The 20741-nt window shown below is 43.8% G+C and overlaps 1 protein-coding gene across 2 annotated transcripts in view; it reads right to left on the reverse strand.

Moving 5' to 3' along the window:
* DNAI2 (dynein axonemal intermediate chain 2) overlaps window positions 1–20741 on the reverse strand; it is an 83499-nt gene that overhangs the window by 37638 nt on the left and 25120 nt on the right. For both annotated transcript variants that reach the window (XM_029599245.1, XM_029599244.1), the window contains exons 4-9: window positions 15331–15492; window positions 14138–14259; window positions 12573–12715; window positions 11875–11988; window positions 11519–11658; window positions 11216–11338 (exon numbers count right to left, since the gene is read on the reverse strand). In XM_029599245.1, coding sequence (XP_029455105.1) covers window positions 11216–11338; window positions 11519–11658; window positions 11875–11988; window positions 12573–12715; window positions 14138–14259; window positions 15331–15492 — 804 coding nt within the window. The remainder of the gene's footprint in view (window positions 1–11215; window positions 11339–11518; window positions 11659–11874; window positions 11989–12572; window positions 12716–14137; window positions 14260–15330; window positions 15493–20741) is intronic.

Here is a 20741-nt window from a genome sequence, read left to right on the forward strand (position 1 = left end):
AAAATAGGATAAAACATAAGCATTGTCAAGCTAAGTGTAAAACATTGATAAGACAGGCGAAGAGAGAATTTGAAATGAAACTGGCCATAGAGGCAAAAACTCATAATAAAAACTTTTTTAAATATATCCAAAGCAAGAAACCTGTGAGGGAGTCGGTTGGACCATTAGATGACAGAGGGGTTAAAGGGGCTCTTAGGAAGATAAGGCCATTGCAGAAAGACTAAATGAATTCTTTGCCTCCGTGTTTACTAATGAGGATGTTGGGGAGATACCAGTTCCGGAGATGGTTTTCAGGGGTGATGAGTCAGACGAACTGATCAAAATCACTGTGAACCTGGAAGATGTAGTAGGCCAGATTGACAAACTAATGAGTAGCAAATCACCTGGACCGGATGGTATGCATCCTAGGATTCTGAAGGAACTCAAAAATGAAATTTCTGATCTATTAGTTAAAATTTGTAACCTATCATTAAAATCATCCATTGTACCTGTAGACTGGAGGGTGGCCAATGTAACCTCAATATTTAAAAAAGGCTCCAGGGGCGATCCGGGTAACTATAGACCAGTGAGCCTGACTTCAGTGCCGGGAAAATAGTGGAAACTATTCTCAAGAACAAAATTGTAAAGCATATAGAAAGACATGATTTAATGGAACATAGTCAACATGGATTTACCCAAGGGAAGTCTTGCCTAACAAATCTGCTTCATTTTTTTTGAAGGGGTTAATAAACATGTGGATAAAGGTGAAGCGGTAGATGTCGTGTATTTGGATTTTCAGAAGGCGTTTGACAAAGTTCCTCATGAGAGGCTTCTAAGAAAACTAAAAAGTCATGGGATAGGAGGCGATGTCCTTTCGTGGATTACAAGCTGGTTAAAAGACAGGAAACAGAGAGTAGCATTAAATGGTCAATTTTCTCAGTGGAAAAGGGTAAATAGTGGAGTGCCTCAGGGATCTGTACTTGGACTGGTGCTTTTCAATATATATATAAATGATCTGGAAAGGAATACGACAAGTGAGGTTATCAAATTTGCAGATGATACAAAATTATTCAGAATAGTTAAATCACAAGCAGACTGTGATACATTGCAGGAGGACCTTGCAAGACTTGAAAATTGGGCATCCAAATGGCAGATGAAATTTAATGTGGACAAGTGCAAGGTGTTGCATATAGGGAAAAATAACCGTTGCTGTAGTTACACGATGTTAGGTTCCATATTAGGAGCTACCACCCAGGAAAAAGATCTAGGCATCATAGTGGATAATACTTTAAAATCGTCAGCTCAGTGTGCTGCAGCAGTCAAAAAAGCAAATAGAATGTTAGGAATTATTAGGAAGGGAATGGTTAATAGAACGGAAAATGTCATAATGCCTCTATATCGCTCCATGGTGAGACCACACCTTGAATACTGTGTACAATTCTGGTCGCCGCATCTCAAAAAAGATATAGTTGCGATGGAGAAGGTACAGAGAAGGGCAACCAAAATGATAAAGGGGATGGAACAACTTCCCTATGAGGAAAGGCTGAAGAGGTTAGGGCTGTTCAGCTTGGAGAAGAGACGGCTGAGGGGGGATATGATAGAGGTCTTTAAGATCATGAGAGGTCTTGAACGAGTAGATGTGACTCGGTTATTTTCACTTTCGACTAATAGAAGGACTAGGGGGCATTCCATGAAGTTAGCAAGTAGCACATTTAAGACTAATCGGAGAAAATTCTTTTTCACTCAACGCACAATAAAGCTCTGAATTTGTTGCCAGGGGATGTGGTTAGTGCAGTTAGTGTAGCTGGGTTCAAAAAAGGTTTGGATAAGTTCTTGGAGGAGAAGTCCATTAATGGCTATTAATCAATTTTACTTAGGGAATAGCCACTGCTATTAATTGCATCAGTAGCATGGGATCTTCTTAGTGTTTGGGTAATTGCCAGGTTCTTGTGGCCTGGTTTTGGCCTCTGTTGGAAACAGGATGCTGGGCTTGATGGACCCTTGGTCTGACCCAGCATGGCAATTTCTTATGTTCTTATGTTCTTATAGTTAAAAAAAAATTCAGGGATAACCAGGTGGGAGTGTGATCATACCAGGTGACAGGATCAATATCCACCTATAAAACTCTGTTAACTAAACCTTTATCAACAAGCAATAAATTGATCCTGGAGTAAGAGTTATGGGAACTGGAGAAGTAAGTATAGTTTCAAGATCTAGGGTAGCGAGATCTCCATATATCCAAAACTTCTCTCTGGGACATAAACCTTTTAAACAGAGTTCAGTCATTTGAGGAAACAGATCCAGAACCCTGAGAATTATCTATAGTAGGATTGATTGTGATATTAAAATCCCCGTCCCCTCCCAATCAGCAAATGGCCTTCTGAGCGTGCACTAAGAATTTCCTCCAAAGCAGAGAAAAACATGCCCTGTCTCGTATTAAGTGCATAAAGATTTACAAGCATATATTTCTCTCCTCCTACCAGGATCACCAATATAAGAAATCTACCATTAAGATCCTTGTAACGAAAAAGAAGTTCATAAGATCCTTCCTAATAAGAATACCTACCCCAGTGTATTTTGCCTCTTTAGAGCATGCAGCCCAATAATGAGAGATGTATATATCAGAGCACATGAGATGCTCGTATCTGCTTTTGAGATGGGTCTCTTGTAACACTGAAATTGAGACCTGTGATCAGTTTAGGTCTGAAAATAATAAATGTCTTTTACGATAGGTATTTAGCCCTTTGACATTCAAAGAGAATATTTTAATGTTCATCATTCAGTAAAAGGGTAAGTGAAAGTAAGCAACATATAAAATCTTTGATATACTGGGAGAATAGCCTGTTTCAGGGGAAGTAGCCATATTTTTCCACACCTAGAAGTATAAACTAATCCATTAATGTTATCTCTATATCGAATATTAATAATGAAGCAACCATAAAAATAAACTTTATAGACTAAGTAGGCTATAACCCAACCCACTATACACTCCCCCCCTTCCCAACCGGATCTACTAAGACAAGCTTGTAGAACCATGGAGCATTGGAAGACTGCTCACCAAAACTGTCGGGCTCCCAGTCCCCGAGTAATTACAGTACTTACTAGCAAAATATGTTATACATACAGAATATTATTGGCAAATGTGAAAGCATGAAATGGCATATCACATGAAATAACAATAGTTAGCCCAACAATAGTGCAGTGAACTGTCACCGCAACAGGAATCAAAAAGAAAACCAATTATAAACGGCAGTTTCTTGCATTATCTTGTGCCGGAGGGGATCCTTCAGAGTTCCTGCAGAGTCAATGGCCTCCCTTACTGACCCTTTGCCAGCACGGAACATCTTCCTTTTGGTGGGTCGTGACCTGAGGCCATTGCACACTTCCGGTGATTTTAAAGCCCACTTCAATCAGGATCGCTATCACCTCCTTGGAAGAGTGTGCCCGATGAGATCTTCCATTTATAGAGAATCCAAGTCCAAATGGATGAAGCCAGTGATATTGAAGATTTTCTCTATGGAGAAGGTCAGTATCAGATTGCATTTCTTGTCACCTCCAGAGAATTATTGGAGAAAGATCAGTATAGATCGATATAGCATGTCCTTCCCACTGTCAAGTGGATGCTTCCTGGCCATAGTAAAGATTTTATCTTTTATAGCATAGCTGTGAAAACATGCAATTATCTCCCGCAGTCTATTTGCAGATTTTTGACCATGGGCGCGGCGAGCTCTTTCAATGACTGGCTGCGAAGGCTCATGGCAATCCAGTGAGAGTGATGAAGTCAGCAAATTCTGACTCTAAACTGCAAGTTAGACTGGCGAGATCTATTTTCTAGATCCTCTAGTTTATTGGTATTAGAGACCAGCTCCCCAGAGAGGAGGAGTTAGCAATCTGTTAGAGACCAGCTCCCCAGAGGGGAGGAGTTAGCAATCTGTTATAGATCTGCTCCCCCAGAGGGGAGGAGTTAGTAATCTGTTATGAATCTGGATGCTGGATGCTCCCATTGAAGGAGGAGTTAACAATCTATAAGCGATCACCCCGCCAGGGGGCGAAGTAGCACTCTGTTACGGATCTTGCTAAGGAGTAGCAATCTGTTAGTGCTCTGCTCTTCCAGAGGGAAGGAGTAGCAACTGTTATGCTTTGTTCCTGTAGAAAGATGAACCAGCAACCTGTATGATTCCCACGGGGAGAAAGCTATCTGATATGGATCAGCTTCCGCAGAGAGAGGAGTGATGGTCTGATGTGGGTTGGCTCCCACAGAGTGGTAGATGATGATACTGCTCTTATTAGTGTAGGAATAACACTTAGTAGAAATAGTGAATCCCTGGGCCGATGGCAGATGACAGCGCCCTCAAGTGGAGATCCTGAGAGGGACCACCGGCTAGGCTGGAGTATTGAGACAAACACAGATAGTTCTTTATTAGACTGGAAGTAGAACCACCAGAGGTGGCAGTAATGAGTCGATATGCCCAGCAGGGCTGAAGTCCCTCTGATACTGGAACAACGATCTCTGAGTTGCTGAGCTGTAAGGAGAGACCATAGGTAGTGAGTAGACAGGGTATGCTGGGCATAACCAATGGTAGATGATTCACTCACAATTGTAGATCTCTGTAGTGTCTTCTTTATGCAACAGAGTCTTCAGTATTCAGGAACAGGAGCCGCAGGCGAGTATTGGTTCTTGTAAGCAGTCTGAAACAGAACTCACAATAACTGTGTATGGGATGGCTTCTGGACTAGAAGAGAGGCTAGGAGAGATTTAGGAATGTAGGCCCTCGTGGAGCGAGTACCGGTTCCTATTTGTTAATCTGTAATAATAATCCATAAGATATAGGTAATGGATATCTTCTGAGGAAGAAGAGAGTATGAGAAAGGAATTAGGAACATAGGCCCTCGTGAAGCGAGTACTGATTCCTATCTGCAATGGTAACTCACGATCTCTGTACCTGCAATAACGGCTTAGACTGAAGGGAGCCTTAGCGATTAGGAACAATGGCCCTCGTGGAGCGAGTACCGGTTCCTGTCTGTAATAGGACTCACTGTGTTCACATCTGCGATTGCCTCCAGGCAATAGGAGTCTTCTGAGTCTTCGGGAACGTAGGCCCTCGAGGAGCAAATACCAGATCCCGTCCAACAATCTGAAATCAAGAATAGAGAGAGCGGAGCCCCCGAGGAGCGGGAACTCCTGGTAAGTTTGAAAAGGCCGAGCAGTGGAGAAGAATTCTCCTTGCTGACTCGGAACATAGTTGCAAGTAGTGTGGACTGCCGAAGCAAGTCCCGTTGGAGTTCCTTGCTAATCGCTTGTAGTTAGCAAACAAAGAACTTTTAAATTGAAAACGGATGATGTCATTACGGGGGGATGCCCCCGAGGTTCATGCCCTTGCTGGTACAAAGTCTGGAGCGCGCATGCGTGCACCCTTATGTCATCAGGAACATGGCGGATCCGTAGCATCAAGCCAGCCCGGGGATACCGGGAGCAAGAGGCAGGGAGAAGCCGTGGCTGCATCTGTCCATCTGAGCCGAAGGGAGTCGCCACAAAGGTAGAGAGGGTGGAGCGAGGGCAAGAATAGGCATGAACGCAACAGTCGGTCATATATGTAAACACCGATTGAAGCATGTTATATTCCACTTGTAGGCCGTGAATCTCTTCAGCTTGTGAATTGCTGTTAGATTCTAAATCAAAAAGGCACCGGCCCATCTCATAAATTTCTTCCTTCATGTCCCCCATCAATTCCAGCAATTCTTGCTTATAATTTTTAATGTCCTCCTGTAAATCGCAGAACCAGCTATGAAATTCTGCTCGAGTCGGCATTTCAGAATCTTGAAAGGGAGGATCATCAACAGGGTCTACCACTGTATCTGAGCCATCATCCGTCGCCATCTTCTCCACTGAGGCCTCATGATCACCATCTTGTTTTTGGTATGAAAATTTGCAAAAATCAACCAATTTTCATTTCAAAGACATCAATGAACTGTCTCTGAGAAAGCTATCAGTTTTTGGGATAAAGATATTAGTGGATGCCAAAGCTAATAATAAGATTTACTCGGAGGACTGAGGAGCTCTCATTTAGGCTTCCGACAGCCCTGATGATTTCATATCCTCCCCAGCCTTTCCTACTTAAGGTCTGCTCTGTCCAGCATCAGACACCTCGGCAATAGGTCGAACTCCATTGAGTAGCTGTTTGCCATGCTGTTCCTGCACCCTGTCTTTGGCTCCTGATCCTTGGTTCCTGTTCCTGTGTCCTAGTTGGTTCTGCCTCCTTGTCTGGTGATTCCCTGTTTGTCTTCTCCCTGCTGCCCCATCTTGTCTTCCTTCGGATGGTCTCTTTGACTTTTTGCACCTCGGCTTGGACCCAGGCTTCTTCTTCGGTATTGGAGTCTTGGCTAACCTCGGACCTCCTAAACTTCACTGGATTGCTGCCTGCCCTGACCTCAGTTAGTCTTCGTTTCTGCTGTCTACTGCTTGCCTCGACCCCTGCCCAAACTGATTTGTCTTCTTCTCATTGGCCTTCTACTTCCACTACAATCATCTATCATCCAGAGGCCTGCGCCTGTCCAAATGGTCCCGGCACCCAAAGGCTCAAGCTGCGGGAAATATGGGCTGGTATTAGTGAAGTTCCTGTTAGGCTTCTGCTCCAACCAGCTCTGCCTGTCAACAGTGAGGACCTGCAGGGCTCCTCCCCGTGGGTAGTGCTAACCTCACCTCTGTCCAAGGTCCACACTTGCAACAAGAAGGACACAGGTAAGAGCAGGTTGCCCGATGAATGGAATTCCTGAGGAAGGATGCAGAGGGAGATGTACAAAAAGAACTATTGAAAATTCTGGATATATCAGATACTCATTTAGGGGAAAATGGAATGAAGAGTTTTCTCCTTCACAGCACTGAAAATGCAGAATAGTCTACTGGACGAGCTGCAACAACAAAAAGACTGCTTACAGTTCAGAAAGCACACAAAAGCATGGCTGTTTAGACAGGTTTATCCAGATTGCTTTCAGTAGGTTTTGATAGCACAAGGGTGACCGTAATCCTTTACATGAGATATGTGGCAAAATGTTAGGGTCAGGAAATGGGGATAGATTACCAGAATTAAACACTGAGCACCAGAGGGAAAAAGAATGTAGATGAAACATATAAAAGGGCTGCCAAGTGGTAGTGGAAAATGCGAGTTCATAAGAGAATAAGAGCCCTTATTGGGAATAGTGATCTCTTAGAGGGATTTATGTGACAGGCCAGGATATATGGACATTTATAGGTATAAACTATATTTTATGAAGTCATTTTATAATTTACATTTTACAATTCTATGAACATTTTGAATGATTTTATGATGATGATTGTAAATTGCTTTGAGCTGTATGCATAGGACTGGGATACGGCCATACCAGGCTATAACTTGTTAAGGAATGACAGAAAGGACAAAAAAGGGGGAGGAGTAGCGCTTTATGTCAAAAATAATATCCAAGCAACTGAACTGCAAGGAAAGTGGGGTAGAGAAGAGGCATTATGGGCCATCCTAAAAAAAGATGACGGTACATCCATCTTTACTGGAGTGGTTTACAGGCCTCCAACTCAAACGGAAGAACTAGACAGAGATCTGATCAAAGACATTATAAAGGTGGGAAAGAAGGGGGAAGTGTTGATTGTTGGTGATTTTAATCTGCAGAATCTAACAGAAGTAGAGAGATAGTGGATGCCCTGAAAGGGGCTCTCTTCAAACAAATGGTAATGGAACCCACCAGAGAGGGAGTTTTACTTGACCTAGTGCCTACTAACAGGGATAATGTCTCCAATGTCCGGGTGGGTGCCCACCTCAGCACTAGTGATCATCAAACAGTATGGTTTGATATTGCAAATAGGATCCGGAGAAGTGTCACAAAGACCCGAGTTTTGAATTTCAAAAAAACAGACTTTGTCGAAATGGGGAAATATCTGGAGGCAGAACTTGAAGACTGGGAGAAAATGGGAGAAGTCGAACAACAGTGGGCCAAACTAAAAGGAGCAATTACAAAAGCAACAAATTTGTATGTTAGAAAAGTAAACAAAAGTAAAAGAAATAAGAATCCAATCTGGTTCACAAAGGAGGTGGCTGATTTAATAAAAGCAAAAAAAAAACCAGCTTTTAAGAAATATAAAGAATCCCAAAGAGTGGAACACAGGGAGGATTATCTGGTGAACCTGAGGGAGATGAAAAAAGTAATCAAAAAAGCAAAAGTCAGGCAGAGGAAAGGATTGCCAAGGAGATAAAGCGAGGTGACAAAACATTTTTCAGATATATTTATTTATTTTATTTATTTATAGACTTTTCTTTGCCGACATTCGTGAGGCACATCATACCGGCTTACATTGAACTGAAAGGAGGAAAATACAATGAACAGAATAACATGTCATAGTTAAACGCAAATGGTGTAAGATATAAGCATCGTAAAAACATTCTGAGATTATATATAATAACATAAAAGAACTAAAAAGCTATGGAGGAAAAAGGTAGAAAGAAAGAAAGAGAAACTTTGTACAAACTAAGAAAACTTTATCTTTAACAATGAGAAAGTGGTATAGGGGTTATGAAGTGCAGCAAAGTTCCAGGGGGGGAGGGTAGGGACACAGATGGAAAAGGAGAAGAGCAAGGGGGGGAGGGGCACGGGAGTGGGGGAAGGAGGTGGGGAGGGCAGGTAGTGGAGATTCTTAGAAAGGTCCATTTAGAAAGGTCCATTTAGGAGAAGTCTACGTATTGGTTGAGTCGGGGTATGCCTGCTTGAAGAGCCATGTTTTGACTCCTTTTTTGAATTTGTTAAGTGATGTTTCTATTCGGAGGGAAGGGGGGAGGGAGTTCCAGAGGTAGGTGCTAGATATATCAGAGAAAAGAGAAAGGTACATAGTGGTATAGTGAAACTGAAAGGGGATAAGGATCACTGGGTGGAGAGAGATGAGGAATTAGCAGAAATATTAAACAAATACTTCTGTTCAGTGTTCACAAAAGAAGACCCTGAAGAAGGACCATCACTTGTAATCAAGACTATAGAAGGGGTTGGAGTAGACAAAACTCCATTTATGGAAGAGCTAAGAAAACTGAAAGTGGACAAAGCCATGGGGCATGAAGAGGTTCAACCCAGAATACTGAGGGAACTCAGAGATGTGCTGGCGGGTCTACTGTGTGAACTGTTCATTAGATCTTTGGAAAAGGGTGTAGTGCCTAGTGACTGGAGAAGAGCGGTGGTGGTCCTGCTTCACAAGAGTGGGAGCAGAGAAGAAGCTGGAAACTACAGGCCAGTTAGCATCACCTCGGTGGTGGGAAAATTAATGGAGACTCTGCTGAAAGGATAGTGAACTGGATCGAGTGAACTGGATCGAGCAATCTGGTGGGTTGCTCGATCAGAAGCAGCATGGATTCACCAGGGGAAGGTCCTGTCAGACGAATCTAATTGATTTCTTTGATGGGGTAAGTAGAGAACTGAATCAGGGAAGAGCACTCGATATAATTTACTTGGATTTTAGTAAAACTTTTGATATGGTCCCACACTGAAGACTCATCAACAAAATGAGAAGCTTGGGAATCAGCTCCAAAGTGTTGGCGTGGATTACAAACTGGTTGACAGATAGAAGACAATGGGTGATGGTAAATGGAACCTACTCTTAAGAGAGAATAGTGTTAAGTGGAGTGCCAAAAGATTGGTGTTGGGACCAGTACTGTTCAACATATTCGTGAGCAACATTTTGGAAGGGTTAGAAAGTAAAGTTTGTCTATTTGCGGATGATACTAAGATCTACAACAGAGTGGACATGCTGGAAGCAGTACAGAGAATGAGATGGGATTTAAAGAAGCTGGAAGAGTGGTCAACATTTGGCAGCTGGGATTCAATGCCAAGAAATGCAGAGTCATGCATCTGGGGTGTGGTAATCCAAAAGAACTATATGTGTTGGGGGGTGAAGGGCTGATGTGCACGGAGCAGGAGAGAGACCTTGGGGTGATAGTGTCTAATGACCTGAAGTCAACATGGCAGTGTGACACGGTGATAGCCAAAGCCAGGAGAATGCTGGGCTGCATAGAGAGAGGAATATCTAGTAAGAAAAGGGAAGTGATAATCCCCTTGCACAGGTCCTTGGTGAGGCCTCACCTGGAGTACTGTGTTCAGTTCTGGAGACCGCATCTCAAAGGAGACAGAGATAGGATGGAGGCGATTCAGAGAAGGGTGACCAAAATGGTGGATGGTCTCCATCGAATGACTTATGAGGAGAGGTTGAGGAACATGAATATGTATACACTGGAGGATACAGACCTTCAGATACTTGAAAGGTTTTAATGATCCAGTGTATACATGAATATGTATACACTGGAGGATACAGACCTTCAGATACTTGAAAGGTTTTAATGATCCATGGTCGTCAATAAACCTTTTCCATTGGAAACAATTTAGTAGAACTAGGGGTCATGATTTGAAACTCCAGGGAGGAGGACTCAGATGTCAGGAAATATTTCTTCAATGAGAGGGTGATGGATGCCTGGAATGTCCTTCCGGAGGAAGTAGTGAAGACTAAAACTGTGAAGAATTTCAAAGGGGCATAGGATAAATACTGTGGATCCCTAAAAGGCTAGAGGATGGGAATAAATAAAAAAGCTAAACCGGCATGGAATGGCAGTTACTACCCTTAAGGGAAACATGGGGGTAACCTGCACAGAGCGGCAGTTACTACCCTTAAGGGAAACATGGGGGTAACCTGCTTGGAGCAGCAGTTACTACCCTTAAGAGAAACATGGAGGTAACCTGCACGGAGCGGCAGTTACTACCTTGGGAAGCTTGCAGGGCAGACTAGATGGACCATTTTGGTCTTATTCTGCCATCATTACTATGTTACTATGTTACTATAGGAGGCGATCCAGAAACTAAATTAAATTAAAATTTTAAGGGGTGGTTATAGGGATGTTTGTATTTCGTGGATATTTTATATTGGTTTGTAAACCACTGCAGATTTGCTTGGATTTAGTGATAAGGAAATGTAAATTACAAATAAATAAATAAATAAATAAACAAGCCAAGCTTTGGTCTTGGGAGAAATCTGATAACATTCCCAAAGAGAAATGTACACAGAGTTAAAATAAAAGGTGTAGATATGCACCCCCTTCCTTCTGGTTCCCTAAAGTACAGGACATGTCAGAGTTACTCACATCCTTCAGTGGATTCTCTTTACCCCACTGTCTTTGAGCAGAAAGTACTGAGTCTAAGGCAAAGAGAAGCTCCTTACCATGCTTGATTCAAACTCCAGAGAGATGCCTCCTAAGGCATTGTTCAGGTCTCCTTTCTTGGACGGGTCCAGGACTAAGGTCTCAGTAGGCTCGCTCATCTTCCGAATGTCCCACCACAACACCTGCAGCAGCAAAGGGGAGGGAGGAGGGGGAGAAGGGGGGGGGGGTTTCATTACATTGTCCCTGCTGATCGTCACAACTAAAGGTACCTCATCAGCCCTAGCACCGGCTGATCAGATCAAAATGGTGGCCCTGGTTTAAGAGAATATTCCCCTATCTTGTCCCCATCCCCACTGTTTTACCTGCCCGTCTGTAGAAGCCGAGAAGCAATCAGTGCCTGTCTTTGACTGCAGCCAAATGACTTTATAGACAGGGTCTCGGTGACTGTGCTCTATGCTGGACAGCTCCACTGCCTGCCCTCCTTTCCGAGTATCCCAGTAGGCTGTGAAGGAAGATATGGCCATTCAGGTTCAAACGTCAAATGATGTTGGATTGCAATTAAAGTTGTTTAAAAGCAGATTGCATAAACATCTGCCTGAGGTTATACAGTTACATGAGGTTTCTTCTGTGAGTCTATGAATGCGAAACAAAAAAAAATTACATTCAGAAGATGATAAATCCTGTATATTGGTAACAGTATTACTGCAGAAGTCCTTACTGAGCTGCCCGTTGTAGCACCCTCCTGCTAGAATATGGGAATCTTTGGGGTTATACTCCAGGGAGAGTAGTGGAGATGCAGGTTTAAAAACCAAATCAGGTTTGTTTGCGTTTTCTGCAAAGTTAAAAGAAAAAAAAGAGAAGCATGTATCAGTAAACACTATTCTAAGAAGAGAGGAACTTTCAGTCCCTTTTATAAATCGGATTCGGCAAATAATGCTAATGATATTATTAAAGATCTTGCACTTACACAAAGTATTTACAGCCCTGACTCACAATTACTATTAGTCAGTTACAACTGGTGCTCGTTTTGGGTGTCTCAGGAGAATGAAAAGTTGGGCTGGGTTGCAGAGCCTCAGGTAGGAGAGCTACCTTTGTAGGTCTTTGCTTATTTAAAAATATACTGTAAAAAACTTGCATGCCATTTTGCATTAACCTGATGGAGCAATACTCTTAAATGCCAGTCTCAAATGTATTAAATTAGTCCAATAACAATGTATCACCTACAGATGGTCTATTGACCTTTATTTTGACATAAAATGGAGAGAAAACTTAAGATATTTTGTCACAGAAGTGTGGAATAAGATAAAAGGCATTAAATAATGTGAAGAGAGTCTTCATCATTTGCTGAACGCGTCTAAATGCCCCTTACTCATACGCATAGTCCAGGATCCTGGACTATGCGTCACTTATCCTTACCAATATCCCAGATGTAGGAGTCGTAGCTCATGTTTTTAGGGGCTCGCTGGAACTCCAGGCTGGAGTAAGCCACAGCCAGTTTCTTGCCTCTGTCTGGGTGCCAGGACAGATGTGTTGCTGTCCGCTTGATTTCATGAGGGTCTCTTCCGAGGGACAAAACATTATTGTCAGGCAACAGGGCAAATCTTGTCACCTTTCAGTGCTTTGCACAATCTCAGCTTAACAACACTTTATCAAACCCTGAATATGGAATTCACTAGAAGGCCTCCTTTCAATGATACAGGGGGTAAACATGGGATAAGAACATAAGAAAATGCCATACTGGGTCAGACCAAGGGTCCATCAAGCCCAGCATCCTGTTTCCAACAGTGGCCAATCCAGGCCATAAGAACCTGGCAAGTACCCAAAAACTAAGTCTATTCCATGTAACCATTGCTAATGGCAGTGGGATGATATAGATTGGCAGAACAAAATAATTGAAAAAGGGGGAATAAAAATGTACCAAATAAACCTGGAGGGAAGGACAAGAAGACCCCTCAAGGTCCCTTTCGGTCCTTTCTATGATTCTTTCTTCCACCCCAGCTGCTCATAGCACTGTAGCATGGCTCAATCCGAGACCAGCTGCTGAAGAGCAGATTTACCAATTGGATCCTGTCCTTTGCTAAAGGGAACAGGAATGCCATTCAGAAAGAAATGTCATTTTACTAAGTGTTCTTTTAAGTATTAGAACTGTTGCTATTTTACCAGGCATAGAGTTGTTACCGGGAACACTAGAATCATACTATGACGAGTTAAGTTTATCTCCAGCATATCCGTGTGCTGAGATCATGCATTATGTGTAATGCAGACTGCTAGTAGCTGTGTTGGTCCTGGAGGAAACTGGAGTCTTAACAGGCTGCAATACCTTTTAAAGAAGCAACAAAAAAGATGTTAAAGTAAATAAGCTTTTGAGGCCAGAAAAGGTCTTTTCTTCAGGTGTGACTGTGACTGGGGGAATTCCTACTCCACAACATTTTCTAGATATGTTTCCTCCTCCAGAATACAATCACATCTGAAGAAGAGGTGAGTGAGGCCTCCAAAGCTCTTGCACTACAATATCTTTCTTGCCAATTCTTTAAAAGGTCTCACAACCCACAAAGACTGCTGACAGATTTGGCAGTGTTAAGGAAATGGTGGCAGCCCGAGAGATCTGAGGGCCCATTTACTGTAGAGCAATTTAGACACAGAGCCCATGACCAAAGAAATAAAGCAAGCGCTGCACAGAACTGTCCCAGGAAATACAGAATATATTATCTATTAGAACTACAAGGATTGATCCACTAGGGACCATCACATCGGTATATTCTGCATATATCAGCAGCAAGCACTGCATACATGTCACCTAGACAGCCACTGGATCCCCAGCAGATGTGAAGAATTTGTTCCTGCCTATCTTAATGTGCCTCAGCAAGTCCTACTTCAGCATGTGAGGCAGGCATCCCCTATGGAGCTACGTTTAATGCAGCCCATTGAACAAGCCATGCTAATGGTGCAGGATTCTAGGAGCAGGAAGTCTCCATTACCACCTGAAGATGTTGATGGTTTTTGCTGAAGGGGCCTCATCTGTCCCCTCCACTGCTGCCTCCTCTTCAAAATATTCCTCGTAGATGTTGATTGCATTGTTCTGTCTGATGCAATGTTCCATCACCTGGTGCATAAACAAAAGAGACTCGTGACCAAAAGCAAGGTAGTAACAATACTGTTGAGTCAAAATGGCAGCCGTGGTACTCTCCATCTGTCTGTCTCAGAGGAAGAGAAAGGGAAAAAAAGTGTTGATGGCTGAGTTGCCAACACTCTCAGGCCTCTCAGCATTACCTTTAAAAAATATCACATTTTTTACAAAGTCCCTCTTAAAATACTCAAATTGCCAACAAAGGTTAACTTTTTTTGGAGGTGTGAATAGAAATGTGTACTTACATTAAATTCCCAGAGTCATGCTGGACTCTGTTTTCTAAAATATTTTGCCACATACATAGAAAAGGGAACTTCTTTTAGAAGGTCTCAGGCTTCCTGAGATCCCTCTGTAGATGGGGGACCTATATTCCTTTCTTTTGCACTTGGAAAATAATCTGATTACTTGTCTAAATTACTTAATTCCCTGTTGTAATCTATTACTGATATCAATTACAAGGTACTTTAATTACCCTACATAATCTGTGACTCCATGTGGGATGGGAGACCAAAGCCAGATTAACTATAGTCCAAGCAAGAAACTAGCCAGTCATGGAGAAGAAACATTGCACATAGGCTGACTCCCTTTAAGGACTGTATTAGTCCAACAGCATTTCCAGCTCTCGGAACAGGAACCTAGCATCAAACCTAACAGCTAACAGACACTACAGAGCATGAACAGGCAACCGGGGTGACTCTCATACGGTTTTTTTATGCAGAAGCCCGCTAGGCAAGGGTACCACACTGGTACTGGATCTAGGGACTCCATCCCAGCTGGAAATGCTGTCCCTAGGTAAACTGTCAGTACAGTCAGCACCTTGAACACTCTCTGCCAGCACTGACTGAGAGCCCTTTATCAGATTTGGAATGGAGAGACCACAGGAAGCATTTTCATTCCATGACAGAGAAGCAGCCAATCATTGACCCTGACCCATACTAACAAACTCTGAATGGATAATGAACATGACACAGATGGGTGCTTGGGTTGAGAGATCAGCTCAGGTCAGAGGTGGCAGACGTAAAGGCCAGGATGAAGCTGTGGTCTTACACTGCCCAGCTGTACAATGGTATTTATATAGTTCTCTTCCTTCTCCACTTTTTTCCGAAAGCGGATGGTTTGCTCTACTTCTTGAGGGTTGATGTCTTTGGGCCACCCGCCTTCCACATGGTTGATTCCCCGGGATTCCATCTCAAACCTTTCTGTGTTGACCTAAAACACAAAGAAAGGGGAGTTGAAAAAGAAAGCAAAACACCACAGCCTTTGTGGTGCTAAAAGATTAGAGAAGGCTCAATCCAGAGTACACAGCACCTCCACAAACCCATAGACTAGAATATTGCAGCAATATGAGCAAGGCAAGGCCTAATGTTTTGGACAACCATTTCATTCATTACAATGGCTATGTGAAGTAGTACAAAATGTGGCAATAAGACATGGAAAGGGGCCTGGGTGTTGGATTAAATACTGATTTTGTTCAGATGACAAGATCTGAAATGGCCTATCAGAGGAGGTGGTGAAGGTCAGCAGAACTGTAGCAGATTTTGGACATGCTCAGGATGGATATAGAGGGCAGTGGCGTGAAACGTTTGGAGAGGTTGGATAAAAGATAGAGTGGGGTGCAGAGGGTGAGGAAAGAAGGCAGCTGGTGTTGGATTTTTTTAATGGGTATTTATCTACTCAAAATGGTAGAAAACCAGAGGAAGAATCTCAACTGGGAAAGACTGGATGAGCTAGCTGGTCTTTATCTGCCGTCATTTACTGCATTACTGTGCACTGCTGTCAGTGATGGGATAGTTCTTGGATTGCAAAGACACAGTTAAAGGGCCTGAAACATGATCAGATGAGTTTGACATGCCTCCTGCCTCTTGCCAAATCATTTACTAATCAGTTTTTGGGATCATAATCAAAAAAGCTGAACTCATCTGAAAATTCCTGCATCGTCCATCCTGCAACCAGAAAACCATCTCATATCCTTCTAAAACTGGTTAGAAGGATATTTATCCCATGCTATGAGCTTATGTTCATCAGTTGATAAGAAACATACACCTGCTCTTCTCTAAGAACTGTAACACATTAAGGTGCTTCCTAAGGGCCATACCTACCAAGCTCTGCTGAGGTTTGCCTGGGTGAATGGAGTCATGCTGTGTCTACTCTGATGATGCTCTATGCAAGAGATGTGACATGGTAGTGAGGATTTACATGAAACATCATCATGTCACATCAGTTGATAGGGTGAAATCCTTTGATAAACCAGGCTGCCATTCTGGGAGCATGAAGGCTCAGCCACATGCAAGTTGCAGCGACAGTAACAGTACAGCTCCCCAGGCCTGCTTCTGCATAGCCCAGTGGGATGCTTCCGGGCAATCAGCCTCTTCCTTTTTTCAGTTATTCTTTGTTCTGAATGATGCTGCCATTTCTATTTCATTTTGCCTTACTTTTTGTGGTACCTGTGCAATTCTATGTAAACAAATACGTTTTTTTTAACTTGTGAACTGTTACAGTGATCACAGAGGTAATGAGTAGGTTGAAAAGACAATCTGCATTATTTCACATCTTTTACCTCCTGTTAATTCTTTCTACATTTGACAAAATCTAAAAACACATCTTAAATGCACTAGTCAATTAGGGTTGCCAACTGGCTCCAGATTTTCAGAATAGGCTGAGCCTTCCTGGTTTTATCCCATTGCATACAGGGACTTGTAGTTCTGACTTTCCTATTGCATTTCCTTAGAAGAGCAAGACTACAAGTCCCTGCATGCAATGGAATAAAACCAGGACTGGATCAACCTGTTCTGAAAATCTGGAGCCAGTTGCCAATCCTATAATCAATAAGGTGTAAACTGCACTTGGACTCTAAGGGATAGATGACATATCAACTTCATTATTACACAATTACTACAAATAATAAGCTATCAACTAGTATCATTATGTTTTACGGCAAAAATGTTCAAAGAATTAGAGACTGAATTAGAGCAATCTTTAGTCTATCATTATAAGCAGAATAATCTATTTTTGTATACCTAAATTGTTAAATGTTCTGAACAAAAAGGGATAGGAAAGCACTATGTAAAAAACCTATACTATAATTAACTAATAGGTCTCAATCAATCATCGGCATACTCAAAGCTACTTCCTCAATGAAACCTTGGTGTTTCGTACAAGGAGATGAAGAAGAATTTGCTGCATACGGGCTGGTCAGATTTACAGTGATAATTAGCAACTGCAAAATGATTACAAATTAAAGCCCTAATTAATGCTTGCTGTAATAGCTGGAGTTTATGTTCTACACAATGATCTTGGGTCACTCTCTTGCTGGTTCCATAGCACTGGCATTGCTGTTAAGCTAACCCTTCACAGTCCAGTCTGGTATCTGCAACATTCTGGAAATGTTCCCTAATTTCTGTAGGGAACTCCAGACAGTAGGAGCTGCTCCAGCAGGGGTACTTAGCTGAAAATGATACCAAGTTAGGGGCCGATGCAATATTAAATGCGGAAAGCAGGCGCTGACTTTTCAGCGCCCGCTTTCTTAACGTGCGCATGGCGCCCGCAAGGAGGACGCCATGCTATAAACAAATTAGGGGGTCGCGCTAGCAAGGAGCCAAATACCGGTGGCCTGGAGATTCAGCCGGTAATGACGCGCAAAAGTGTGCAACGACTTCCAAGTAGCCGCACAACATATCTCCTGTGGAGAAACCGAACGACTTTCTGCCCAAGACACCGCTTGAGCCCGGAGTGAATGAGCTCTAACACCTTCCGGAGGAGAACTGCCTGCGCCGATGTAGGCCGAGGTGATAGCTTGTGCGACCTTAGTGCCTCTTTGCTAATGCGACCCCGCGGTTACCGGTGGTCTGCCGGTTATGAACACCGACGCCGATAAACTCGCTGAGGTTTTTTTTTCTTTTTACTTTTAAAGAAGTACAGAAAAGAAAATTATTCCTTACCTGCTAATTTTCGTTCCTGTAGTATCACGGATCAGTCCAGACCATGGGTGATGTCCCCCTTCCAGCAGATGGAGTCAGAGCAAAAACTGAAAGGACACCCACTTATAAGCAGGTGCACTCTCTGCGTCCCCTCAGTATAGAGTATATCAAAGCAAGAACGAATGTAGTGGATGGAGCAAGATATTCAACAACAAAACTGGTAACCTGGAACAAGTAACTAAACATCCAGAAACATCAACTTGCAAAAAGAACGATCAGCACTCCGCCGAACAGTACTGAATAACCTGAGCTGAGTAATTGAGCCACTAGTCCCTTCGACACCCGGAACCCCAGTAGATTCTTAGCTTTAGGGTGGGCGTCTGGACTGATCCGTTGTACTACAGGAATGAAAATTAGCAGGTAAGGAATAATTTTCTTTTCCCTGTACGTACCCGGATCAGTCCAGACCATGGGATGTATCAAAGCTTCCCTTACACAGGATGGGCCCCTGATAGCCTGGCTCGAATTACCTGAGCACCTAAAGAGCCAAATACCAGCGCCTGGAGATTCAGCCGGTAATGACATGCAAAAGTGTGCAACGACTTCCAAGTAGCTGCACGACATATCTTCTGTGGAGAAACCGAACGACTTTCTGCCCAAGACACCGCTTGAGCCCAGAGTGAATGAGCTCTAATACCTTCCAGAGGAGAACTGCCTGCGCCGATGTAGGCCAAGGTGCTAGCTTTTTTTAACCACTGAGCGATGGTGGTTTTTGTCGCCTTGTGTCCCCTCTTAGGGCCGTGCCATAAGACAAACAGATGGTCCGAGAGGCGGAAATCATTCGTCGCCTCCAGGTATCGAATCAGGACCCGTTTGACATCGAGGCGCCTAAGCTCCCTGGAATCCTCGTCTGAGAAGGAGGGAAGCTCCACTGACTGATTCAAATGGAAAGTCGACATGACCTTAGGTAGAAAGGACGGCACTGTGGTCAGCGAGACTCCTGAGTCTGTGAAACGAAGATAAGACTCCCGACAAGATAAGGCTTGAATCTCCGAAATCTCCTGACAGAGGAAATGGACACTAAAAACACTGTCTTGAGTGTAAGATCCTTCAGAGATGCTCTCTTCAAAGGTTGGAAAGGTGGTCCGGCGAGGATCCGAAGAACCAGATTCAGTCCACAAAGGCACAACTGAATGCGCTGGTGGCTTGACGTGCTTCACTCCCTTCAGAAACGGACTATATCCGGGTAGGATGAGAGAAGGAATCAGAGCTCCAAGGGCAGCCACTTGAACTCTCAGGGAATTGTAAGCCAGTCCTTTATCCAGTCCTTGCTGTAAAAAGGAGAGAATCTGTGGCACAGACGCTTGACGAGGGAGAACCGGCACCATTTCACACCAAGCTTCAAATACCTTCCAGACTTGGACATATGAAATGGAAGTGGAAGTCTTTCTCGCCTTGAGCAGTGTGGAAATAACATCCTCTGGGTACCTCCATCTCCTCAGGTGGCGCATTTCAAAAGCCAGGCCGCAAGACAGAAGCGATCTGCCTGGTCGAAAAATACGGGACCCTGGTGGAGAAGGTTCGACAGGTGTCCGAGCCGGAGGGGTCCCTCCACTTCGAGATTGACCAGGTCTGCAAACCATGGCCGAGGCCACTCTGGAGCTATCAGAATCACTGACTCCCAATGAGACTCTATTCTTCACAGCACCTTTCCAACTATGGGCCACGGCGGAAACACGTAGAGTAAGATCTTTTGAGGCCAAGGGAGAACCAGAGCATCCATGCCTTCTGCGCCATGCTCCCTTCTGCGGCTGAAGAATCGCGGGGCCTTCGCGTTCTGCTGAGTGGCCATGAGGTCCAGACGAGGAACTCCCCACCTGCCAAAAACAAGCTCCACCGCCTCCTCAGAGAGTTCCCACTCCCCTGGGCCTATGCGTTGACGGCTCAGGAAATCCACGTGGACATTGTTCACCCCGGCTATGTGCGAAGCTGCTAGACAGGAGAAGTGGCATTCCACCCAGTCCATCAGGCTGTCCGTCTCCAGCGAGACATGTCGACTTCTTGTGCCTCCCTGACGATTTATATAAGCCACTGTGGTCGCGTTGTCAGACAGCACTCTTATGGCCCTGCCCTGAATGAGAGGAAGGAACCGCCTCAGGGCCAGTCAAACCGCCCTGGTTTCCAGGCGATTGATAGGCCACAAAGACTGCACTGCCGTCCATTGTCCCTGTATGGAGGTCCTCCCGCACACTGCCCCCCAACCGGAGAGACTGGCATCCGAGGTTACTATGATCCATTGTGGAATTTCCAACTCCACCCCCTGCAACAGATGATCCAGTTGGAGCCACCAGGAAAGGCTGTGATTGGCCACATCCGGCAGTGGCAGGGGTGTCTGAAATTCCTGGGACACAGGCTTCCAGCAGGAAAGCAGCACCCTCTGCAAAGGACGCATATGCGCAAAAGCCCACGGAACCACATCTATAGTGGAAGCCATAGTACCTAGGGCCTGCAGATAGTCCCACGCTGTCGGGGGCGAGATGC

The sequence above is a fragment of the Rhinatrema bivittatum genome, chromosome 4, assembly GCF_901001135.1.
Source record: "Rhinatrema bivittatum chromosome 4, aRhiBiv1.1, whole genome shotgun sequence".
Taxonomy (NCBI): Eukaryota; Metazoa; Chordata; class Amphibia; order Gymnophiona; family Rhinatrematidae; genus Rhinatrema; species Rhinatrema bivittatum.